Source organism: Trachypithecus francoisi, unplaced genomic scaffold (assembly GCF_009764315.1).
Source record: "Trachypithecus francoisi isolate TF-2019V2 unplaced genomic scaffold, Tfra_2.0 Lachesis_group12, whole genome shotgun sequence".
Classification (NCBI taxonomy): Eukaryota; Metazoa; Chordata; class Mammalia; order Primates; family Cercopithecidae; genus Trachypithecus; species Trachypithecus francoisi.
In genome coordinates, this window is record NW_022681457.1 from 2508405 (window position 1) to 2534652 (window position 26248).

Sequence of the window (26248 nt, forward strand, 5' to 3'; positions counted from 1 at the left end):
GAGAGCAGTATGGAATCTGTAATCTTACTGGTGGCTGTTAGGGGATTATATTATCCTGTCTTTGAGGCTCTGCTCTGCTGATGTTCAGCCTTAAGAGTGAAATAATTCCCATGTTTCAGTTCCCACATCTCTCTTTCTCTCTTGAGTTTTTTTTTTTTTTTTTTTTTTTTGGAGACGGAGTCTGGCTCTGTTGCCCAGGCTGGAGTGCAGTGGCCAGATCTCAGCTCACTGCAAGCTCTGCCTCCTGGGTTTACGCCATTCTCCTGCCTAAGCCTCCTGAATAGCTGGGACTACAGGCGCCCGCCACCATGCCCAGCTAATTTTTTGTATTTTAAGTAGAGATGGGGTTTCACCGTGTTAGCCAGTATGGTCTCGATCTCCTGACCTCGTGATCCGCCTGTCTCGGCCTCCCAAAGTGCTGGGATTACAGGCTTGAGCCACCGCACCTGGCCCCTCTCTGAGTTTTAATTGAATTTAAGAGTTCATTAAGAAACTGGATGTGAGGCCGGGCGCGGTGGCTCACTCCTGTAATCCCAGCACTTTGGGAGGCTGAGGCGGGTGGATCACGAAGTCAGGGGATTGGAGACCATCCTGGCTAACACGGTGAAACCCCGTCTCTACTACAAATACAAAAAGGCGCCGAGGGTGGTGGTGGGCGCCTGTAGTCCCAGCTACTCATAAGGCTGAGGCAGGGGAATAGTGTGAAGTCTGGAGGCGGAGCTTGCAGTGAGCCAAGATTGTGCGACTGTACTCTAGCCTGGGAGACACCAAGACTCCGCCTCAAAAATAAATAAATAAATAAACAAGGCCGGGCGCGGTGTCTCATGTCTGTAATCCCAGCACTTTGGGAGGCCGAGGCGGACGGATCACGAGGAGATCGAGAACATACTGACTAAAACGGTAAAACCCCGTCTCTACTTAAAAAAAAAACAAAAAAACAAAAACATTAGCCAGGTGTGGTGGCAGGCGCCTGTAGTCCCAGCTACTCGGGAGGCTGAGGCAGGAGGATGGCGTCAACCCAGGAGGCAGAGCTTACAGTGAGCCGAGATCGCACCACTGCACTCCAGCCTGGGAGACAGAGCGACTCCCGTCTCAAGGAAGAAACTGGATGTGGTGGCTCACACCTGGCAGCCCAGCTAATTGGGAAGTGAGGTGGGAAGATCACTTGCGCCCAGGAGTTTGAGGCTGCAGTGTGCTATGATCGTGCCTGCGAATAGCCACTGCACTCTAGCCTGGATGACATAGCCTGTCTATATATATATATTCATTATTATTATTATTTTGAGACAGAGTTTTGCTCTTGTTGCTCAGGCTGGAGTGCAAATGGCACAATCTCGGCTTACTGCAACCTCTGGCTCCCGGGTTCAAGTGATTCTCCTGCCTCAGCCTCTGGAGTAGCTGGGATTACAGGCATGCGCCACCACGCCTGGCTAATTTTGGGGTTTCACCATGTTGGTGAAACATGGTGAGATGGGGTTTCACCATGTTGGTCAAACTGGTCTTGAACTCTGAACCTCAGATGATCCGCCTGCCTCGGCCTCCCAAAGTGCTGGGATTACAAGCGTGAGCCACCGCGCCTGGCCATAGTCTGTCTATATTTTTTAAAAGTTCATTTCAAGCGTTGTTAATTTTGTCTGATTTTTGAACTGGTTTGATTTTTTTTTCTTTTTCTTTTTTTTTTTTTAAGTTTTCTCATGAGGTTGCAGTTTTTTGTTATTTTTTGAGAGAGGGCCCCTCTGTGTTGTTCAGGCTAGTTTTGAGCTCCTGACCTCAAGCAGTGATCCTCCTGCTTTGGCATCCCAAATTGCTGGGATTACAGATGTGAGCTACTGTGCCAGGCCACACTCCACACTGGTCTACTTTTTTTTCTTTGAGACGGAGTCTTGCTCTGTTGCCCAGGCTGGAGTGCAGTGGTACGATCTCAGCTCACTGCAACTTCCACCTCCCGGGTTCAAGTGATTCTCCTGCTTCAGCCTCCCAAGTAGCTGGGATTACAGGCACACACCACCACACCTGGCTTATTTTTGAATTTTTAGTACAGACAGCATTTCACCATGTTGGCCAGGTTGGTCTCGAACTCCTGACCTCAGGTATCCACCTGCCTCGGCCTCCCAAAGTGCTGGGATTACAGGTGTGAGCCACTGCGCCCTGCCCACACTGGTCTACTTTTAAACCATTGGAAGACAGAGACTTAATCCTGTAAACTACTGGTGTATTTCTACCCAAATGCTTATAGTTGGGCACATGCTAAGCATTTAGTCAGTTCTTGCCACTGGTCATCAGTCATTTGTTAGCAGTTACAAATTTGCATAGAAGAAGAAAGCATGGGCCGGGCGCGGTGGCTCAAGCCTGTAATCCCAGCACTTTGGGAGGCCGAGACGGGCGGATCACGAGGTCAGGAGATCGAGACCATCCTGGCTAACACTGTGAAACCCCGTCTCTACTAAAAAAATACAAAAAATTAGCTGGGCGAGATGGCGGGCGCCTGTAGTCCCAGCTACTCGGGAGGCTGAGGCGAGAGAATGGCGTAAACCCGGGAGGCGGAGCTTGCAGTGAGCTGAGATCCGGCCACTGCACTCCAGCCTGGGCGACAGAGCGAGACTCCGTCTCAAAAAAAAAAAAAAAAAAAAGAAGAAGAAGAAAGCATGGATTTTTTTGTTGAGAGTGAATTTTCTTTGTAAACACAAGGGGGTGCTCTTTAACCATCAATGACCAGTTTAAAAAAGTTTTAAAGTCATTTTAAAGACTTGGAAGGAAGCCTGCATAAGGAAAATTGCTACAGGAACAATAATACATTTTAGGGCCGTGCTCTGTGTTTCATGCCTGTAATCTCAGCACTTTGGGAGGCTGAGGCAGACGGATCACCAGGCCAAGAGATCAAGACTATCCTGGCAAACGTGGTGAAACCCCGTCTCTACTAAAAATACAAACATTAGCTGAACGTGGTGGTGCGCACCTGTGGTCCCAGCTACTTGGGTGGCCGAGGCAGGAGGAGAATCGTTTGAACTGGGGAGGCAGAGGTTGCAGTGAGCCGAGATCACGCCACTGCACTCCAGCCTGACGACAGAGCAAGACTCTGTCTCGAAAAAAAAAAATTTAAGTGGTAGGTATTTTAGCTATGCTTTAAAATTTAAAGATTGTCTTTGAGATTTATTTTCCCTAAAAATTCAATAATTTAAAAAATACATATATTATTCCTAGGTATCTCCTGAAGATCCTGGAGCTCAGTTCTTGATTCGTACTGGGTCTGTTGGCCGAAATAGGGCTGAAGCCTCTTTGGAGCGAGCTCAGAATCTCAACCCCATGGTGGATGTGAAGGTAGACACTGAGGATATAGAGAAGAAACCAGAGTCATTTTTCACTCAATTTGATGCTGTAAGTTTCTTAATGTAAAATCTGCTGTGGGAAGTAAACAAATTAAGGTGCTAGTTGTGTATACTTTCAAATCCCAAAGCAATCTGAGAGCATTCAAATATCAAATTCTGAGCTTTTTCCCGATAAAATGTATAAGCTGTTCTGTTGTTTAGGCTTAGTATATTGTGTGAATGTGTTGCTAGAAAGGTCCAGTCTTTTGGATCTGCTGTAGCTGTTGGTGACTTGCTGTCTGCTGGCTTCTTCTCTGGGCATATGTTCCCTCAGCCAGGTTTCATCTTTGGTGTTTTGTCTTCCTTCCAGAATCTTTGCACATAACTTTAATCCATGTTATTGCAAATGTTTTCTTCCGAAAACTTAACAAGTTGGTGATTAATTTCTGTGGCAGAGGCATTTTTTTTGTTAGAAATATCAAACTACAGCTTGTGTTTTGTCTTAAGAAAAAGCACACCTGATCTTGGTCTATCTATGTCTGTCTGTCTGTTTCTCACAGTCACGTTGACCATGTTGCCATGGATAACTAGAGAACAATTACTGTAGTCATAAGCCAAATGAGGCATATCCAGCCTCATTTGGTTTCACTGCCAAATCTATGCGGAGGTGAAAGGATAAATTAAATTCTTTGTCAATGTCTGCGACCTTTCAGACATAGTTCCCTGCGTTCTGGAAACGCTTAACAAATCTTGAGAACTGTGAAATAGTCATAGATGAGCTACTAGTTTTTCAAATGAAAGGTCCCAGTATGTTATATGAGAGGTTAGAAGTTGGGTTAGGTAGTTCGTTTTTTAACACTTTTTTTTTTTTTTTTTTTGAGACGGAGTCTGGCTCTGTCGCCCAGGCTGGAGTGCAGTGGCCAGATCTCAGCTCACTGCAAGCTCCGCCTCCCGGGTTTACGCCATTCTCCTGCCTCCGCCTCCCAAGTAGCTGGGACTACAGGCGCCCGCCTCGTCGCCCGGCTATTTTTTTTTTTGTATTCTTTAGTAGAGACGGGGTTTCACCGTATTAGCCAGGGTAGTCTCGATCTCCTGACCTTGTGATCCGCCCGTCTCAGCCTCCCAAAGTGCTGGGATTACAGGCTTGAGCCACCGCGCCCGGCCTTTTTGTTTTTTTGAGATGGAGTTTTGCTCTTGTTGCCCAGACTGGAGTGCAATTGTGCGATCTTGGCTCATTGCAACCTCCGCCTCCTGGGTTCAAGTGATTCTCCTGCCTCAGCCTCCCAAGTAACTGGGATTACAGGCATGGACCACCATGCTTGGCTAATTTTTTGTATTTTTAGTAGAGTTGGGGTTTCACCATGTTGGTCAGGCTGGTCTTGAACTCCTGACCTCTGGTGATCCACCTGCCTCGGCCTCCCAAAGTGATGGGATTACAGGTGTGAGCCACCGCACCTGGCCTGTTTTTTACACTTTTCTTTCTTTCTTTCTTTTTTGAGATGGAGTCTCGCTCTGTCGCCCAGGCTGGAGTGCAGTGGCATGATCTCAGCTCACTGCAACCTCCACTTCCCTGGTTTAAGCAGTTCTCTGCCTCAGCCTCCTGTTTTTACACTTTTCTATCTCATATGTGCATCTGTTCAAATATGGGCTTGGAAGGATGGATCATCTGTGCATTTGTCCTGTTTTCTTTTTCCTAGTCCCTTCTATTTTTTAACTTCAGGTATTGGGACACTTTCCATTTGGACATAAGTCTTCATTTTCTTATCTGTAGTAACCACATTTATTTTATGCCAGGTGTCCCTCGAACTTGTAGAAGTAGAAAGAGAGTTTGTTAAAACTGAAGTGTGAGGCTAGTTGATTGTGTAATGCGTGTGCATGGGACCATGTTGTCTGCCTTGCAGGCCATGTTTGGCTGGTCCTTGCAGGTTTGATAGTTACTTTAGACTCTGCAGGGTTCCATTTGATCAATTGGTTGCATGTTCACCTGTGGATTTCTTACCTTTTAGATGGGATTTTTCCTTGGGTGGCTGCATCCTTTGAAACACCAAAGAAACACATTTCTCTGTGAATGTTATTTCGGTATTCAGGCTGCTAGACAACAGCAAAGAGGGTCTATCAAGTGAAAATGTCCTTTTGTTCAGGAGAAAGCATGTGCAATTTGGAAGTTGTCTTTTAACCATGATCACAAAGCTTCTCCCAGAAAGACAGTATTTTGTGCAGTAGAACTTAGCCATTTCCAATACCTCAACTTACTGGAATACAACCTGGAGGCCCCAGAGCAACACTGATAATTCCACTGAGTGAATCACCAGTTCATTGTCTAAGCCTGAATGGAAGGTCACTTGGTCTATAACCTTTTCTTTTGTCCTTAAATTCAGATAAAGTTTCACACCGCAATCTGTGGAAAAATGATCTCAACAGGACTTGTTTATCTTCTTTATCTTAACATATCAATCAAAAGGAGGGGGAAGAAAAGTGCTTGTATTTAAACATGACCTTTGGGTCAGTTTAAAAAACTGGTTTTACTTCTCACTGTAGCTTATTTGGATTTTAATAGATTTAACGGTTTAGAAACAACTTGCTAAGTTATTTTTTTTCATGAAAACTATGAGATGTGTATATGTTCATGGATTACAGAAAACATTTGTTGAATAGCTTTTACTTTTTAGCTAAACACATTTTATTTTGGCTGCAGAACGTGACAGTCTCATAACTTATATTTTCTACACATTGAAACCTACAACTTTTCTTTTGTCTTCTAGCCATAGGACCCAAAGAACCTGTTGTACCAGTTTGAAACGTGTTTTAAACATGCCCAGAGAGACTGTTCATTAAGATTTATTTAGACATCAGGGCAGTGATTCACGGTATGCAAAACTCACACCCAGCCAATTTCTTTCTTTCTGCAGGTGTGTCTGACTTGCTGCTCCAGGGATGTCATAGTTAAAGTTGACCAGATCTGTCACAAAAATAGCATCAAGTTCTTTACAGGAGATGTTTTTGGCTACCATGGATACACATTTGCCAATCTAGGAGAGCATGAGTTTGTAGAGTAAGTGTTGGGAGAGGCGGGGAGAATGTAACATTTTCTCCTTTTTATACTTTTTTTTTAAAAATTATGTATGTATTTATTCATGTGTAGAGACAGGATCTAAGCTATGTTGTTCAAGCTGGTCTTGAACTCCTGGGCTCAAGTGAGCCTCCCACCTTGGCTTCCCAAAGTTCTGGGATTACAGGCATGAGCCATTGCGCCTAGATGACAACATAACACTTTTCAAAATTTAGTCTTATTTACTGGTAGAAAACAACCATCTAAGGAAATAATTTGATATAATACTTAGAACATTCTGAAACCAAGTCATTAACAACTTGCCACATACAATAGATTGTGGGTTCAGAATTTTAGGAGGTATGCCCCTGCTCTCCAAAATGATAGACTAAATCTAAAGCCTAAAGCAAGCAGAGTTTTACGGCAATAAAAGTACACCACATGGGTATTTGTTTGATCAGTCTGGGCTTCATGTGGTAAAGTCACATTTTCTGCATAGGGAAGGCTTGCTCTGATTGTAAACATTTGTTCCCCAACTTGGGCTTACATGTTTTCCTTTTTTTTTTTTTGAGACAGAGTTTTGCTCTTGTTGCCCAGGCTGGAGTGCAGTGGCACACTCTCAGCTCACCTCAACCTCCACCTCCCAGGTTCAAGCGATTTTCCTGCCTTAGCCTTCCCAAGTAGCTGGAATTATAGGCATGCACCACCAAGCCCGGCTAATTTTGTATTTTTAGTAGAGATGGGGTATTTCAGTGTGGGTCAGGCTGGTCTCGAACTCCCGACCTCAAGTGATCCGCCCACCTCGGCCTCCCAAAGTGCTGGGATTACAGGCATGAGCCACCGCGCCCGGCCTGCTTACATGTTTTCAAGTTGAGAGATAGTAAAATAAGTACAAAATAATTAGTTGAGTGACTCTGGAGGAACATTCAGCCAAAGTCTACCTTGGAAAAGGTATCCAATATCCAGAGAGACTCCTCTGGTAGAACAAACAGACCTCATCCTCTCATGTTGAACATTGAGGCTGCAGAACTTGGTAATTCTCACATGACAGGACTTGCAGTGTTTTGACTTTTTAGTCTCTGGGTGAAAGATGGCAGATGATCTGTTATTGTAAAACTATATGAGTTAGGTATTTTGGCTACAGTTTCTGACCACCCCCTCCAAAAAGAAAGACAGGCTCTGTGAGGTAGGAGCTTCCTACCAGGAGACTGAGAACTGTTCTCTTGTTCAGCCTCTCAGGCAAATCACTGAAATTTCTCTGGTCTCCAAGTTTCTTGCCTGTAAAGTCAAGACGGGGGAAGGACAGTCATGTTCCAGACATCTCCTAACTCTACTGTTTTATGGCTTTAGGATAATCTAGTTCTTTGGGCATATTATTATTATTTATTTATTTTTTAGAGACGGAGTTTTGCTTTTGTTGCCCAGGCTAGAGTGCAGTGGCGCGATCTCGGCTCACAACCACCTCCGCCTCCTGGGTTCAAGCTATTCTCCTGCCTCAGCCTCTGGAGTAGCTGGAATTACAGGCATGCGCCACCATGCCCGGCTAATTTTGTATTTTTAGTAGTGACAGGGTTTCTCCATGTTGGTCAGGCTGGTCTCGAACTCTGGACCTCAGGTGATCCATCCACCTCGGCCTCCCTAAGCGCTGGGATTACAGGCATGAGCCACCGCACCCGGCTATTATTTTTGAGATGGAGTTTTGCTCTTACCACCCAGGCTAGAGTACAATGGCACGATCTTGACTCACTGCAACCTCCACCTCCCGGATTCAACTTATTCTCCTGTTTCAGCCTCCGGAGCAGCTGGGACTGCAGGCGCCCACCACCATGCCCAGCTAATTTTTGTATTTCTAGTAGAGACGGGATTTCACTATGTTGGCCAGGCTGGTCTCGAACTGCTGACCTCAGGTGATCCACCCACCTCAGCCTCCCAAAGTGCTGGGATTACAAACGTGAGCCACTGTGCCTGGCTTCTTTGGGCATATTATAAAGAAGTCATAGTAGTGGAAAGCAGTCCAGATTATTTTAGCATAAGCTGCCCACAGCAGAGGGGCAGAATTAAGTTTGGCAATTTTTTTTTTTTTTTCTGAGACGGAGTTTCACTCAGTTGCCCAGGCTGGAGTATAGTGGCGTGATCTCAGCTCATTGCAACCTCCGCCTCCTGGGTTCAGGCAATTCTTCTGCCTCAGCCTTGCGAGTAGCTGGGATTACAGGCGCACGCCACCACGCCCGGCTAATTTTTTGTACTGTTAGTAGAGATGGGGTTTCGCCATGTTGGCCAGGCCAATCTCAAACCCTTGACCTCAAGTGATCTGCCTGCCTTGGCGTCCCAAAGTGCTGGGATTACAAGCGTGAGCCACTGCACCCGGCCAAGTTTGGCTATTTATTTCATGATTCAAGTAGAGTCTTTACAAAGTAATCACTTTGATTTATTGAGAGCAGCTGTGTGCCTGGCAGTGTGCTGAGCAACGTATGCTGCTGTGTTTTTCCCACGGTAATTTCCTGAGTGCCCAACAGTGTGAGTACCAGACTCATCACGTTATCAATGGCAGAGCTGGGATTTGAACCGAGATCTGACTCCAAAGCTTTTGCCCCTAACCACCATCCCAATCTGTGACCTGGAGAGGCTTTTTTTGATTCCAGTAGCATGATTCCTAGGGTAAAAATTACATTCCCTCCCCTTGTCACCCTCTAGGGAGAAAACTAAAGTTGCCAAAGTTAGCCAAGGAGTAGAAGATGGGCCCGATACCAAGAGAGCAAAACTTGATTCTTCTGAGACAACGATGGTCAAAAAGGTATGTGTAATGTGGGGGCAGAGGTCAGAAACCCTAGGGCCTTGGAGGGGACGGGCAATGATGATTGAAAAGGAGAAGAGAAAGCACTTCTGGAAGGCGTGGGGCGAGTGCTTGTCCCATCTAAAGGGAGACTGCCACAGCTTAGTGTCAGCCAGCTGTTGCTGTGAGGGAATGTGGGCCCAGTGATTCCAGATGGGATTTTTCAAGACAATGAGAAATGCAAACTTTTGTAGGCTCTGTCCCAAACTTTGTGTGTGTGTGTGTGAGTGTGTGAGAGATAGAATTTTTTTCTTGTCGCTCAGTCTGGAGTGCAGTGGCATGATCTCGGCTCACTACAGCCTCAACCTCCTGGGTTCAAGCAATTCTCCTGCCTCATCCTCCCAAGTAGCACCCCCGGCTAATTTTTTTTGTATTTTTAGTAGAGACAGGGTTTCGCCATGTTGGCTAGGCTGGTCTCGAACTCCTGACCTCAGGTGATCCACCCGCCTTGGCCTCCCAAAGTGCTGGGATTGCAGGCGTGAGCCACTGTTCCTGGCTCCAAATTTTTTTTTCTTTTTTTTTGAGATGAAGTCTCACCGTGTCCAGGCTGGAGTGGTGCAATCTCAGCTCACTGCAACCTCCGCCTCCCAGGTTCAGGAGTTTTTCTTGCCTCAGCCTCCCGAGTATCTGGGACTACAGGCGTGTGCCACCACACCCAGCTAAGTTTTGTATTTTCAGTAGAGACGGGATTCCGCCATGTTGGCCAGGATGGTCTTTATCTCTTGACCTCGTGATCCACCTGCCTCAGCCCCCATCAAAGTGCTGGGATTACAGGCATGAGCCACCATGCCCGACCAGAAGTTTTGTTTTTTTTTTTTAAGTGGCAAAACACCAGCCCCGGTTACAATAGCAAGACCCCGTGTCTACAAAAAAAAAAAATGTAAAAATGTGTCTGGTGTGGTGAGCACCTGTAGGCCCAGCTATCCAGAGGCTGAGCATGGAGGATTGCTTGAGCCTGGGAGGTGGAGGCTGCAGTGAGCCACGGTCACACCACTGCAGCCCAGCCTGGGCAACAGAGCAAGATCCTGTCTAAAACAAACAAAAAAAAGGCAAAACAAAAAATTTTTTGTATTTTCTCTGCTAAAAATACAAAAATTAGCCGGGCAAGGTGGTGCGTGCCTGTAGTCCCAGCTACTCAGGAGGCTGAGGCAGGAGAATAGCCTGAACCCGGGAGGCAGAGGTTGCAGTGAGCCGAGACGGCAGCACTGAACTGCAGTCTGGCGACAGAGCGAGACTGTCTCAAAAAAAAAAAAAAAAAAGTTTGCCTGTTTTTTCCTTTTACCAAACAACCTTTAGTAAGAAAAGTCTTTCAGTGTTGACAGGTATTATCAGATTCATAGTTGTTAATGTAGTTTATATTAGGGTGCTCAGCCTCTATTTGGATCAGGTGCAATAATTACATTTATAGAAAGGAGTGAAGAAGGGGTCAGAAGACGATGGTTTCTGTAGCTAGTGCTGGAATCTGAGATGGGAACCATGCGATGGGGAAAGCAAGATGAAGGGGCCAGAATTGGTTTCATTGAACTGAGAGGAAAGACATGACCAAGCCCATATTTACCCTTTGCTTTGTAGATTTAAATGTTGAGAAAGAAAAACAGTTGGTCAGAATGTTGAGTTAAATTATACTAACGAGGGGATTCTAAAGAGTTCAGAAACCACAAAAGAGACTGCAGAAAACCACAAAAGTGGAACTCTCAGACTCTCCAGCAAGGCGGCGTTGGAGATTTTCTTTCTCTTTTTGTGTTTGTGTTGGAGTAGTTTGGTGCTGTAAGTGTGATACAGAGGAATTAAGCCCTAATTTTAGTGTCTATTCACAGAACCGTAATTATCCAGAGTGAACCTTGGTGTTTTGGCCAAAACTTGGGTCCCTTTCTTTCTGCCTTTCTTTCTTTTTGAGGCCCAGTCAAGATTTATCTGAATAGCTCCATGAATTTGGTGGGGGGGAGATAAATTGTTAACAAACGGAGGAGTACAAAAGCTGCTTTGTGGGTGCTGTCAGTTTATAAATCACACCCTCTTACAAGTGTGACACTTGGCCTTGGTGTGAAGGGTTTTATGGCTTAAGGGCCTTCTCTGATTGAGGCGGGTCTTTCACATTCAAATGGAGAGAGTGCCTAGCTTTGTTAGCCATTCACAGCTGGAAGTTTCCCTGGAGTCAGTTCTGATGGTGCCCACTGGGGTGGATCTGGAAACCTTTTGGGAACCACTTTATGTCGCTATGAAGAGAATGTAGGCAGCCCAGGCCTTTGCCTACCATTACGGAGGGCCCTACAGGCACAGAGGTTTTTGTGCAGCCTCTTCCTTCGTGGAGCTGAGCTGGAAGGTATCAAAATATTCCCCAGCTGACATTGTTAGTCAGCTGTTACACTTGAACAATTCAGGCTCGGATTCCAACCCCAAGCCCTTAAGGTTACGAGGCATTCAGTGCATTCCTGTTGATAATCCCCGGGATTCCAAACCTTGCCTTTGTGTGGCTTCACCAAGGGCCCTGCGGACGGACTGGGCTGGACTGGGTTTTGGCCATGGCTTTGTCACTTTGCAATAACACGCCTCCTTCCGTTTTAGTACAGATGGCCCTGTGATTTCAAGGTTCTCTTCCAACACCAAAGATTCCTTGATTCTGATGCTGCCGTTTTGCCTAATTGTACAGAATAACTAGTTGGGTTGTGCTCAGAGAGTGCAGGGTGGGGGTGGGGAAGCAGCCACTTCCTGTTTCCTGTGAAAGGTTTTCTGGTTAGGGTTCCCTTCCCCTCCCCCTTTCCCTAGGTTTAATCAAAGGTTGTAAAGCCACTTTTGCTTCAAGGTACACTTTGTGCTCCTAAATTAGTAACGTTAAAAAACAAAAAGGAAAAACAGCCTGTGGTTTTCACACCCTCTAGGAACCTGGTGGGCCTTTCTAGCACCTGTGCCATTCTGATAAATAAGGCCTTAAGAAAATACCTTTTCCAGAAATAGGTGCTCAGTAGTTTGTTTGCTTTCTTTGGTGCCCAGGAGAAGATTTGATACGGATTTCGTCACAATTAGGTCTCGGGCACAAGCCTCATGTGGACACTGACATTCAGAAGACAGAGGAGGCCGGGCACGGTGGCTCACGCCTGTAATCCCAGCACTTTGGGAGGCCGAGGCAGGCGGATCACAAGGTCAGGAGATCGAGACCATGGTGAAACTCCGTCTCTACTAAAAACAAAAAATTAGCTGGACACGGTGGCGGGCGCCTGTAGTCCCAGCTACTAGGGAGGCTGAGGCAGGAGAATGGCGTGAACCCAGGAGGCGGAGCTTGCAGTGAGCCAAGATCGCGCCACTGCACTCCAGCCTGGTGGACAGAGTGAGACTCCGTCTCAAAAAAAAAAGAAGACAGAGGAGAGAGCAATGAGGTGGTGGTGAGGAAGTGCTCACAAAGGTTTCCCAGAGGAAGAGTTGTTTGTGTTGGCATGTGAGGGACAAACTTTCCAGGCACCAGAGCCCGGAGCAGTGCTCCGTCTGAGGAAGTAGGATAAACTGAAAGACTGATGTAGGGGCAGAGTTGCTCTGGCTGCCCTCACTGCCACAGCCAGCTCTTTCTGTGAGTTGCAGAATGCCTACTGTGTGCAAGGCACAGTGTTGAGCGCAGGGAATCACATCCAGTCTTGTTGTCCACACCTACAGCTGATAAAGAAGCTACAGAAATTAAGTGACCTGACCAAAGTCACACAGCTGTGGAAGAAGGCGAGAGCATAGACAGTGGGTACGGGCATAGGCTCACCCTATGATTTACAAAGAAGGATCCCCCTGAAGTTTCTAGGGTAACGTGACATATTAGGAGGATTGTAGGATAAAATGTATGAACATCGGGATCATTCTGGAAAACCTTTAGGGTAAAAGGCCACTGTCATGCTCCCATGTTTACGTTTCTTTATCGTGAGTTATTTGTGTTAGGTGCTGCCGGAGATGATGAGATGCCTGACAGTGGTTACTCTCTAATAGCTCTTTAAAATTAAAGACAAAGTAGGATTTGTTCCTGTCTGCACCAGAAATACAGATTTAATTTTATTTCTGCTCCTGAAATAGTTGACTAATTTGGAGTACTATTAATACTTTTTTCATGAATTAGTTGAGAAATTACACAGTTGAGGAGTAATTCATTCTTTTGACTCCCTCTTTCTGAGCAATTTGTTGACAACCTTCTCATCTTCTCCCACACCCGTCATTAAAGAAACAGTCGAGTTCTTTATCTTTCATGTGGTACCTTGGTTTCCACTGCTGATGGCCCTTGAGATTGATTGTGTCTGTCTCCCACCTTCCATTTTAAGCTCCATAGGAGAAAGGCAGTCTTGTTCACTGCTAGACTCCTAGTCCAGTGTCTAGCACAGTCATATCCAGGGAATATTTGTTCAGTGTACTGGTGGCTGTTAACTGCAGCATAATCCAACAATCCTGGAGGAAATTACTTTCTTCCTTTTTTTTCTTTGAAGCAAGGTCTCACTACTCTGTCACCCAGGCTGAAGTGCAGTGGTTCAAACACTGCTCACTGCAACCTCCCAGGTAGCTGGAATTACAGACATCCACTACACCTGGCTAATTTTTAATTTTTAAAAATTGTTACTATTTCTGAGATGGAGTCTTGCTCTGTCACCCACGCTAGAGTGCACTGACACAATCTTGGCTCACTGCAGCCTGTGCCTCCCGGGATCAAGCAATTCTCCTGTCTCAGCCTCCGGAGTAGCTGAGACTGCAGGTGTGCGCCACCACACTTGGCTAATTTTTGTGTTTTTAGTAGAGACGGTATTTCTCCATATTGGCCAGGCTGGTCTCAAACTCCTGACCTCAAGTGATTCGCCCACCTCGGCCTCCCAAAGTACTGGGATTATAGGCATGAGCCACAACTTCCAGCCTGATTATTTCCATTTTAAAAAAGAATAATTGAAGTGACCTTCTTTGTTACCTATGAAATGAATTAACCTTCTAGTATATTAATTCTCATGGTTTAGGTTATTTGAGCTAAGCTGAGAGAACAGGATACCAAAGAAGACAATAGACTTGCCCAGAAATATTTAGAAGTAAGTCATTCAGTTGCCTGGACTGGAACCGTCAGGCCAGAGACGTCCAAAATCCTGGCCTTTTGTTTTTTGTTTGTTTCTTTGTTTTTTTCTTTTTGAGATGGAGTCTCGCTCTGTCATCAGGATGGAGTACAGTGGCATGATCTCAGCTCACTGCAACTTCCGCCTCCCAGGTTTAAGCGATTCTCCTGCCTCAGCCTTCCGAGTAACTGGGACTACAGGTGTGTGCCACCATGCCCAGCTAATTTTTGTATTTTTGTTTTTGTTTTTTGAGGTGGAGTCTCGCTCTGTCGCCCAGGCTGGAGTGTAGTGACACAATCTCAGCTCACTGCAAGCTCCACTTCCTGGGTTCATGCCGTTCTCCTGCCTCAGCCTCCGAGTAGCTGGGTCTACAGGCGCCCGCCACCATGCCTGGCTAATTTTTTTTTTTTTTTTTTGAGACGGAGTCTCGCTCTGTCGCCCAGGCTGGAGTGCAGTGGCCGGATCTCAGCTCACTGCAAGCTCCGCCTCCCAGGTTTACGCCATTCTCCTGCCTCAGCCTCCCGAGTAGCTGGGACTACAGGCACCCGCCACCTCGCCCGGCTAGTTTTTTTAGTAGAGACGGGGTTTCACTGTGTTAGCCAGGATGGTCTCGATCTCCTGACTTCGTGATCTGCCCGCCTCGGCCTCCCAAATGCTGGGATTACAAGCGTGAGCCACCACTCCTGGCCAATCCTGCTAATTATTAATCAGAACTACTTGGTTCAAAGGAGTGGAAATAGGGCAACGAGGGGTGTAAATTTGCAGAGTTAGGTGGAATGCCGACAGCAGGTTTTCCAGGTCGGAGAGTTAGTTGGGGTGGGGGATATTAATGTTAGCTTATCTATCTATATTTAATTTTGTATATTATTTATTTTTGAGATAGGATGTAACTCTGTAGCCCAGGCTGGAGTGCGGTGGCACGAACGCAGCTCACTGCAGCCTTGAAATCCTGGGCTAAAGGATCCTCCCACTCACCTCAAGGTAGCTGGGACTTGCAGGCGTATGCCACCATGCCCTGCTAAGTTTTTCGGGTTTTTTTTTTTTTTAATGAATTACCTTCCTGTGTTGCCCAGGCTGATCTCAAGCTCCTGGCCTCAAGCGATCCTTTTGCCTTGACCTCCCAAAGTGCTGAGATTATAGGCATGAGTTACTGTACCCGGCCTATATATTTTTTTATTGTGACATTTCATGCACAAAAGAAGATATGCAACATCCATGCAGATAACAGAACAAAATAAACACTATCCACTTTAAAAACACAAACATTTTTAGTACTTTTGTACCAATCTGTCTGCTGCTTCTCTATCTCCTATTTCTTCTCACTGTGCCCTCACCAGATAAGTAACCCCAGAGCTACTGGTACATTTTTGTGAATTAAAAAAGACACCTGGAAGGGGCAGATACAGCCCTGCTTGACTTCTGGTTTTATCACGTTTATAAATCTAAGCAATGACATGGGACTTATTATACAATATTTTAGGCATAAATTAAGAATGATTTAGCTTACCATCATAGACCTGCCACTCAATTTGAAGCACTAAACATTACTGGTACGGTGAGGCCCTCTGGCTCTCCCTCCAACAGAAGTTACCACCCTCCTCAGTTGGGTTTCTCATTCCCATGCATTTCTTCTTACTACTTATGTATGTATTTCCAAGCAATACATAGAATTGCTTTGGATGCTTTTTAGCTTCTTAAAAACTGGTTTTATGTTGTATGCATGCTGCCACCTGCTTTTAAGGAGCAGCAACACGTTTATGAGGCCATCTGTTTATATGTTGTTCTAGGGCTTTGCTGTCCATTTTGGTAGCCACTAGCCACAGGTGGCTATTTAAGTTAATTAAAATCAAATAAAAGATTTAGTTCCTCAGTCTCACTGGTCACATTTGAAGTGGCCAGTAAGTATATGTGGCCATTGGCATCTGTATTGCATAGCACAGATTACATTCTGTTCCATCATCACAGCTAGTTCTCTTGGATAGCCCTGCAGGGCATTTCTTTTTGTTTTTATTTTTGTTTTTTGCCAGTCTTTGTTGCATGAATACATTACTATTTATATATCTATTTTTCTATTTATGAGCATTTGAGTGTGCAAGTTTTTACTGTTACAAATTGTGCTGCATAAGCATTTTGTTTGTGTGTGTATAGATGATCTCCTTGGTCTATTGTGTTAATTTCTCTTGGGTATGTACCTGGGAGTGAAATTAAGATAAGGGCATTTTCAGCTTTACCAGACCCTGTTAAGTTATTCTCAAGTGGTTTTATCAATTTATATTCTAGAACCAAGAGTATGTACGTATCAGTAACATTTGGTAACTTCAGGCGTTTTTTTTCCATTCTGCTGAGTGTGAAAAATGTGTTTTGATTGTGGTTGTCATTTGTTAGAATACTTTTTTAAAGCTTTTTAAAGATTCTTGGCCCCTCTAATCCCCCACTCCCCCACCCCAGGAATTTTGATTGGGTAGGACCTGGGGATTATATTCATCTTTATATGCAGAATTATATTACCTGTTACTAATGTTCAGCCTAATTTTTTTTTTTTTTTTTTTGAGACGGAGTCTCGCTCTGCCGCCCAGGCTGGAGTGCAGTGGCCGGGTCTCAGCTCACTGCAAGCTCCGCCTCCTGGGTTTACGCCATTCTCCTGCCTCAGCCTCCCAAGCAGCTGGGACTACAGGCGCCCGCCATGTCGCCCGGCTAGTTTTTTGTATTTTTTAGTAGAGACGGGGTTTCACCATGTTAGCCAGGATGGTCTCGATCTCCTGACCTCGTGATCCGCCCGTCTCGGCCTCCCAAAGTGCTGGGATTACAGGCTTGAGCCACCGCGCCCGGCCCAGCCTAATTTAAGAAGTAAAATAAGGCTGGGTGCAGTGGCTCATGCCTGTAATCCCAGCACTTTGAAAGGTCAAGGTGGGCAGATCACTTGAGCCCAGGAGTTCCGAGACCAGCCTGGGCAACATGGTGAAACCCCCGTCTCTACCAAAAATACAAAAATTAGCTGGGCGTGGTAGCACGTGCCAGTGGTCTCAGCTACTGGAGAAGCTGAAGCAGAAGGATTGCTTGAGCCTGGGAAGTGGAGGCAGCAGTGAGCTGAGATTGTGCCACTGTACTACATCCTGAGTGACAGAGCAACACACTGCCTCAAAAAAAAAATTTTTTTTTAAGTAAAATAAGTTCATAATTCCAAATGTGGGAAATACAGAACAAGTTAACGAAATGTTAATCCTACTACCAAATAACTGTAACCTTCCTTACAGTATTTTTCTATGTATATACAACAACATTGGGGCACTATTTAATACATATAATATATAAGGTTAGCTCTCCTTATTAATGGGTTTTGCATTCATGGATTCAACCAACTGTGGATCAAAAATATTTATTAAAATCATATTAATAATAAAATATTTGGGAAAAAACATTGCATCTATCTGTTCCAAACATGTACAGACTTTTTTTTTGTCATTCTCCAAGCAATACAATATAACAACTGTTTATGTAGCAATTACATTAGGTATTATAAGTAATCTAGAGATGATTTAAAGTATATGGGAGGCTGGACGCAGTGCCTCACTCCTGAAATCCCAGCACTTTGGGAGGCCGAGGTGGGTGGATCGCTTGAGGTCAGGAGTTGGAGACCAGCCTGGCCAACATGGTGAAACCGCATCTCTAATAGAAATACAAAATTAGCCGGGCATGGTGGGGCACACCTGTAAACCCAGCTACTCAGGAGGCTGAGGCAAGAGAATCACTTGAACTTGGGAGGCAGAGGTTGCAGTGAGCCTTAGCCGGGCATGGTGGGGCACACCTGTAAACCCAGCTACTCAGGAGGCTGAGGCAAGAGAATCACTTGAACTTGGGAGGCAGAGGTTGCAGTGAGCCAAGATCGCCCCATTGCTCTCCAGCCTGGGTAACAGAGCAAGACTCTGTCTCAAAAATAAATAAATAAGCAAATAAAGTATATGGGAGGATGTGCATAAAGTATATGCAAGTACTACACCATTTATTTATTTATTTAGAGACAGAGTCTTGCTTTATTGCCCAGGCTAGAGCGCAGTGGCACGATCTCCTCCGCCTCCCAGGTTCAAGTGATCCTCTGGCCTCAGCCTCCTGAGTAGCTGGAATTACAGGCTTGTGCTACCACACTCGGCTAAATTTTGTGTTTTTAATAGAGGGCGTTCCACCTTGCTTGCCAGGCTGGTCTCGAACTCCTGACCTCAGGTGATCCACCCACATCGACCTGCCAAAGTTTTGGGATTACAGGCGTGAGCCATTGCACCTGGCTTGTATATGTGTATATATATATGTATATGGTTTTGTCTTTTGCTTTTTTCACTAAGTAAGCACTCCCCAAATCTGCTTTGGAGCGTGTGATTTTAAATGTCTATATCATTTTTCCTCTTCTTGCCTAGCCGTAATCTATTTTACCAGTCTCCTATTGTATTCAGGTTATTGAGGTTATTGCTGTTTCCTACTATTCTAAATGGCTCCTAACAAGAACAATTTGATGGTTGATGGGCTATATGGAGAACTCATCTTTTTTTTTTCTCAAGACAGAGTCTTTCTCTTTCGCCCAGGCTGGAGTGCAGTGCACTGCAACCTCTGCCTCCCAGCTTCAAGCGATTCTCCTGCTTCAGCCTCCCAAGTAGCTGGGACTACAGGTGCCCGCCACCACGCCCGGCTAATTTTTTGTATTTTTAGTAGGGGTGGGGTTTCACCTTGTTAGCCAGGATGGTCTCGATCTCCTGACCTCGTGATCCTCCCTCTTCAGCCTCCCAAACTGCTGGGATTATAGGCTTGAGCCACCGTGTCGGGCGAGAATTCATCTTTTATATTTACTCATAGGTTTTTAGCAAATGAAAAGCAGGTCGGATTCTGTCAGCTCATGCGTATTTATTGAAAGTCTAGGCCGGGCGCGGTGGCTCAAGCCTGTAATCCCAGCACTTTGGGAGGCCGAGACGGGCGGATCACGAGGTCAGGAGATCGAGACCATCCTGGCTAACATGGTGAAACCCCGTCTCTACTAAAAAAAATACAAAAAGCTAGCCGGGCGAGGTGGCGGGCGTCTGTAGTCCAGCTACTCGGGAGGCTGAGGCAGGAGAATGGCGTAAACCCGGAAGGCGGAGCGTGCAGTGAGCTGAGATCCGGCCACTGCACTCCAGCCGGGCGACAGAGCGAGACTCCGTCTCAAAAAAAAAAAAAAAAAAGAAAGTCTAGTCTGTTCAGTGCTGTGCCTTTTCCTGCCTCAGGAAACTGATCCCCATTTGAAGAGAGGAGGTGAGTTAACGCTTTAAGAGGGCTTGTTATTAGTATTTTTTTTTTTTTTTTGAAATGGATTCTTGGCCGGGCGCGGTGGCTCAAGCCTGTAATCCCAGCACTTTGGGAGGCCGAGACAGGCAGATCACGAGGTCAGGAGATCGAGACCATCCTGGCTAACACGGTTAAATCCCGTCTCTACTAAAAATACAAAAAACTAGCCGGGCGAGGTGGCGGGCGCCTGTAGTCCCAGCTACTCCGGAGGCTGAGGCAGGAGAATGGCGTAAACCCGGGAGGCGGAGCTTGCAGTGAGCTGAGATCCAGCCACTGCACTCCAGCCTGGGCGACAGAGCAAGACTCTGTCTCAAAATAAAATAAAATAAAATAAAAATATACAGATAGAGGGCTGGGCGCGGTGGCTCAAGCCTGTAATCCCAGCACTTTGGGAGGCCGAGACGGGCGGATCACAAGGTCAGGAGATCAAGACCATCCTGGCTAACACGGTGAAACCCCGTCTCTACTAAAAATACAAAAAAAAAAAAAAAACTAGCCGGGCGAGGTGGCGGGCGCCTGTAGTCCCAGCTAATGTAGTCCAGCTACTCCGGAGGCTGAGGCAGGAGAATGGCGTAAACCCGGGAGGCGGAGCTTGCAGTGAGCTGAGATCCAGCCACTGCACTCCAGCCTGGGCGACAGAGCAAGACTCTGTCTCAAAATAAAATAAAATAAAATAAAAATATACAGATAGAGGGCTGGGCGCGGTGGCTCAAGCCTGTAATCCCAGCACTTTGGGAGGCCGAGACGGGCGGATCACAAGGTCAGGAGATCAAGACCATCCTGGCTAACACGGTGAAACCCCGTCTCTACTAAAAAATACAAAAAAAAAAAAAAAAACTAGCCGGGCGAGGTGGCGGGCGCCTGTAGTCCCAGCTAATGTAGTCCCAGCTACTTGGGAGGCTGAGGCAGGAGAATGGCGTAAACCCGGGAGGCGGAGCTTGCAGTGAGCTGAGAACCGGCCACTGCACTCCAGCCTGGGCGACAGAGCGAGACTCCGTCTCAAAAAAAAAAAAAAAAAAAAAAAAAACAGATAGAGTCTATACCACGTGTGGCCTAAAATAATTTTTTTTAGAGATGGGATCTAACAGTGTTCCCCCAGCTGGGCTATCTTAACTTCTGAGGAGTAGCTAGTTCTAAGAACTGCTTTTTTCTGGCTAGTCACAGTGGCTCACGCCTGTAATCCCAACATTTTGGGAGGCCGAGGCAGGCAGATCACCTAAGGTCAGGCGTTCGAGACCAGCCTGGGCAATATAGTGAAATCCTGTCTCTACTAAAAGTACAAAAATTAGTCGGGCGTGGTGGCATGCACCTGTAATCCCAGCTACTGGGGAGGCTGAGGCCCGAGAATTACTTGAACCCAGGAGGCGGAGGTTGCAGCAAGCTGAGATCATGCACTGCACTCCAACCTGGGTGACAGAGGGGGAGACTCTGTCTGGAAAAAAAACAATAAACAAAACCAAAACTTTTTTTGTATGTGTGTTTATGTGTGAACCATTTGTGAAAGTGGTCCCAGCATGATGCCACATGTGTCATTTCCAAATATTTCAGTCTGTATTTTTTTTTTTTTTTTCTGTGACTCAGGCTAGATTGCAGTGGTACATTCTGGCTCACTGCTGCCTCTACCTCCCGTGCTAAAACAATTCTCTTGCCTCAGCCTCCTGTGAAGCTGGGACCACAGGTGCATGCCACTGCACCCAGCTAACTTGTAGAGATCGGGGTCTCACTTTGTTGCCTAGGCTGGTCTTTGATTCCTGGACTCAGGTGATTGTGCTGCTTTGGCCTCCCAGAGTGCTGAGATTACAGAAGTGAGCCACCACACTCAACCGTAAATGTGTGGTGGTGGTGGTGGTGGTGGTGGTTTTTGAGACAGAGTTTTGCTCTTGTTGCCCAGGCTGGAGTGCAATCGTGCGATCTCGGCTCACTGCAACCTCCCCCTCCTAGGTTCAAGCTATTCTCCTGCCTCAGCCTCCCAAGTAGCTGGGATTACAGGTGCCCGCCACCACGTCCGACTGATTTTTGTATTTTTAGTAGAGACGGGGTTTCACTATGTTGGTCAGGCTGGTCTTGAACTCCTGACCTCAGGCGGGTCCACCCACTTCAGCCTCCCAAAGTGCTGAGATTACAGGCGTGAGCCACCTTGCCTGGCCTTGTAAATGGTATTTCAAAGTAAAATATATGTCATTGCATTTATCAAGATAATTTGAGCTTTATAGGTCCTAGCCATCCTTCTGCCTACCACTGGGGTTTTGCAAATGCTGTTCCTGTTTCCACAACCTGGAGCTTTGTCCCATCCCCTTTATTGTTTATCTTGCGGTTATTTATTATTGTCATGTATCATCATTAAACCATTCCTCTGCCAGGAAACATTTAATTTTTGTTTTTGTTTACTATTACAAAAACGTTTTATAGAATATTGTTAGACTTACATTCTTGCCTCTCATCGTGGAAGTATTCCTGTAGTATGAATACAGCCAGAGGTTTTTTGTTTTGGTTTGGTTTTTTTGAGGAGTCTCACTCCATCAGGCCTGGAGTGCAGTGATGCGATCTCAGCTCACTGCAAACTCCACCTCCTGGGTTCAAGTGATTCTCCTGCCTCAGCCTCCCAAGTATCTGAGAGTACAGGCAGCCGCCACCACGGCTAGCTAATTTTTTGTATTTTTGTTGAGACAGGGGTTTCACCGTGTTGGCCAGGCTGGTCTCCAACTTCTGACCTCATGTGATCCACCTGCCTCGGTCTGCCAAAGTGTTGGGATTACAGGTGTGACCCACCGCGCCTGGCCCAGCCAGAGTTAAAGAGCCAGAATGGAGGCAGGTCTTTGGGAGCTTGGCTCTGTCTTCCTTCAGTGCAGGGAGTTTGTGTTGTCCATCCCCAGCCTCTAGGTAAGCACATAGTGAGTGTTCAATAAGCATTTCTTAGATCAAATGGCCCCTGCTTCTTTTAATGTTCAGTAAACTTTAAATAATGAGATTTTTCTACCATAGAGAAGAGCGACTGCCTTGTGATTGAAAGTCATCGTATGTTATTCCTAAGCAGTTCTGCCTTTTTTCCACAGAAGGTGGTCTTCTGCCCTGTTAAAGAAGCCCTGGAGGTGGACTGGAGCAGTGAGAAAGCAAAGGCTGCTCTGAAGCGCACAACCTCCGACTACTTTCTCCTTCAAGGTGAGGCCTCAAAGCACAACTGACCCAAGGAGGGCTTTTGGCTCAGATTTCTGCAGATGTGGTTGCAAGGTCCAGATGGTTTTGTGATGTTTGCCTTGGGTGACATTCTTCATTGGCTAGTTCTCAGTGATCACTTGAGAAAGGCATGTGAAAGGGATGAGGTCCACCATTGAACTCTGGATTCTGATGACTTTTGCTTTTCTTACTTATTGAAATGACCTCCATAAGTTGACCCTATGGTAATAGTGTTACAGGTCACAGATTGAGCAGCCTCAACCTTTTTTTTTTTTAAACAGAGTCTTGCTCTGTCACCCAGGCTGGAGTGCATGGAGTGCAGTGGGGTGCAATGTCAGCTCACTGCAACCTCCACCTCCTGGGTTGAGGCGATTCTGGTGTCTCAGTGTCCCCAGTAGCTAGGATGACAGGCATGCGCCACTGCGCCCGGCTAATTTTTGTATTTTGAGTACAGATGGGGTTTCACCATGATGCCCAGGCCCTGAAGTACTGTATTATAGGCATGAGCCACCATGCCAAGCCTGATCGACTAATTTCTCTTCACCCTTTTTTTTTTTTTTTTTTTTTGGAGATGGAGTCTTGCTCTGTCACCCAGGCTGGAGTGCAGTGGCCAGATCTCAGCTCACTACATGCTCTACTTCCTGGGTTTATGCCATTCTCCTGCCTCAGCCTCCTGAGTAGCTGGGACTACAGACGCCCACCACCACACCCGGCTAATTTTTTTGTATTTTTAGTAGAGACGAGGTTTCACCGTGGTAGCCAGAATGGTCTCGATCTCCTGACCTCGTGATCCGCCCGTCTCAGCCTCCCAAAGTGCTGGGATTACAGGCTTGAGCCACCGCGCCCGGCTTTTTTTTTTTGAGACAAAGTGTTGCTCTGTCATCCAGGCTGGAATGCAGTAGTGCGTTCATGGCTCACTATAGCCTCTACTTCTTGGGCTTAAGTGCTCCCCATGCCTCAGCCTCCTGAGTAGCTGGTACTACAGGCACACACCACTGTGCCCAGCTAATTTTTGTGTATTTTTTGTAGAAGCGAAGTTTCTCCATGTAGCCCAAGCTGGTATTGAATTCCTGGACTATAGTGAAATCCCCGCCTTGGCCTTCCAAAGTGCTGGAGTTAAAGGCGTAAAGGCGTAAGCCACCAGCGCTTAGTCCCCTCTTCAGAATTCTTTCACTGCCTCAAAACCAGCCTCAGGCTGGTGAAAGGTGGGGTTGTTTTTCCTCTTACTATTAATGAACTACTTATCAGTCCATCTTTGCTGGTGCTTAGGAGACTATTAGTAAGTATTGATTGGCTTTTCAGTGTTCTTCCTGTGCCTGGCACTTTTTTGTTTGTTTTTGAGATGGAGTCTCGCTCTGTCCCCAGGCTGGAGTGCAGTGGTGCGATCTTGGCTCACTGCAACCTCTGCCTTCTGGGTTCGAGCGATTCTCCTGCCTCAGCCTCCTGAGTAGCTGGGACTACAGGTGTGTGCCAACACACCCAGCTAATTTTTGTGTTTTTAGAAGAGACAGGGTTTCACGATGTTGGCCAGGTTGGTCTCGCTCTCTTGACCTCGTGATCCGCCCACCTTGGTCTCCCAAAGTGCTGGGATTACAGGCTTGAGCCACCGCGCCGGCTTTTTTTTTTTGAGACAAAGTGTTGCTCTGTCATCCAGGCTGGAATGCAGTAGTGCGTTCATGGCTCACTATAGCCTCTACTTCTTGGGCTTAAGTGCTCCCCATGCCTCAGCCTCCTGAGTAGCTGGTACTACAGGCACACACCACTGTGCCCAGCTAATTTTTGTGTATTTTTTGTAGAAGCGAAGTTTCTCCATGTAGCCCAAGCTGGTATTGAATTCCTGGACTATAGTGAAATCCCCGCCTTGGCCTTCCAAAGTGCTGGAGTTAAAGGCGTAAAGGCGTAAGCCACCAGCGCTTAGTCCCCTCTTCAGAATTCTTTCACTGCCTCAAAACCAGCCTCAGGCTGGTGAAAGGTGGGGTTGTTTTTCCTCTTACTATTAATGAACTACTTATCAGTCCATCTTTGCTGGTGCTTAGGAGACTATTAGTAAGTATTGATTGGCTTTTCAGTGTTCTTCCTGTGCCTGGCACTTTTTTGTTTGTTTTTGAGATGGAGTCTCGCTCTGTCCCCAGGCTGGAGTGCAGTGGTGCGATCTTGGCTCACTGCAACCTCTGCCTTCTGGGTTCGAGCGATTCTCCTGCCTCAGCCTCCTGAGTAGCTGGGACTACAGGTGTGTGCCAACACACCCAGCTAATTTTTGTGTTTTTAGAAGAGACAGGGTTTCACGATGTTGGCCAGGTTGGTCTCGCTCTCTTGACCTCGTGATCCGCCCACCTTGGTCTCCCAAAGTGCTGGGATTACAGGCGTGAGCCACTGCACCTGGCAAACCTGGCACTTTTAATTTTATTTTAAATTTTTTTTGAGATGGAGTCTAGCTCTATTGCCCAGGCTGGAGTGCAGTGGCACGATCTCGGCACACTGCAACCTCTGCCTCCCAGGTTCAAGCAATTCTCCTATCTCAGCCTCCCAAGTAGCTGGGATTATAGGCGGGCGCCACCATGCCCAGCTAATTTTTTTTTTGAGATGGAGTCTGACTCTGTTGCTCAGGAGTGCAGTGGTGTGATCTTGGCTCACTGCAACCTCCACCTCCTGGGTTCAACCGATTCTCCTGCCTCAGCCTCCCGAGTAGTTGGGATCACAGGCACCTGCCACCACACATGCTAATTTTTTGTATTTTGAGTATTTTTGTATTTTTTTGTATTTTCACCATCTTGGTCGGGCTGGTCTCGAACTCCTGACCTCAGGTGATCTGCCCACCTCAGTCTCCCAAAGTGTTGGTATTACAGGTGTGAGCCTCTGCGCCTGGCTGCAGCTAATTTTTGTATTTTAGTAGAGACAGGGTTTCACTATGTTGGTCAGGCTGCTCTTGAACTCCTGACCTCAGGTGATCCGCCCGCCTCAGCCTCCCAAAGTGCTGGGATTACAGGCGTGATAATTCTTAAAATAGTGTTTTTGTTGTTGTTGTTATTTATGCATTTACTTTTTTGAGACAGAGTCTCACTCTGTTGCCCAGGCTGGAGTGCAGTGGCACAATCTTGGCTCACTGCAACCCCCACCTCCTGATTCGAACGGTTCCCCCACCTCAGCCTCCCGAGTAGCTGGGATTACAGGTGCCCGCCACCACACCCAGCTCATTTTTGTACTTTTAGTAGAGATGGGGTTTCACCATGGTGACCAGGCTGGTCTCAGACTCCCAACCTCAGATGATCCACCTGCCTCGGCCTCCCAAAGTGCTGGGATTACAGGTGTGAGCCACCATGCCCAGCAGGATGAACTATTTGGAAGTCCCAAATATCCATTTGTATGGAAATAATTAAATGGGTTGAACAGGAATGAGTCTTGCATGTGAGTGGGCTGCACTCAGAAAATGCCTCCTCTTGATAGTGGGACCAGGTGTGGAAGAGGCGCCAGCAGTCAGAACAGAGTCTTCTCCAGTCTGGGGTTCCATGTGGGAGCAGTGCCT

At 46.4% G+C, this 26248-nt stretch overlaps 1 protein-coding gene across 3 annotated transcripts in view; it reads left to right on the plus strand.

Annotated features, from left to right (window-relative positions):
* Positions 1 to 26248, plus strand: part of SAE1 (SUMO1 activating enzyme subunit 1) — a 90413-nt gene that overhangs the window by 17898 nt on the left and 46267 nt on the right. For all 3 annotated transcript variants that reach the window (XM_033223805.1, XM_033223803.1, XM_033223804.1), the window contains 4 exons: positions 3202 to 3375; positions 6215 to 6357; positions 9049 to 9148; positions 22605 to 22710. In XM_033223805.1, the coding sequence (XP_033079696.1) occupies positions 3202 to 3375; positions 6215 to 6357; positions 9049 to 9148; positions 22605 to 22710 (523 nt within the window). The remainder of the gene's footprint in view (positions 1 to 3201; positions 3376 to 6214; positions 6358 to 9048; positions 9149 to 22604; positions 22711 to 26248) is intronic.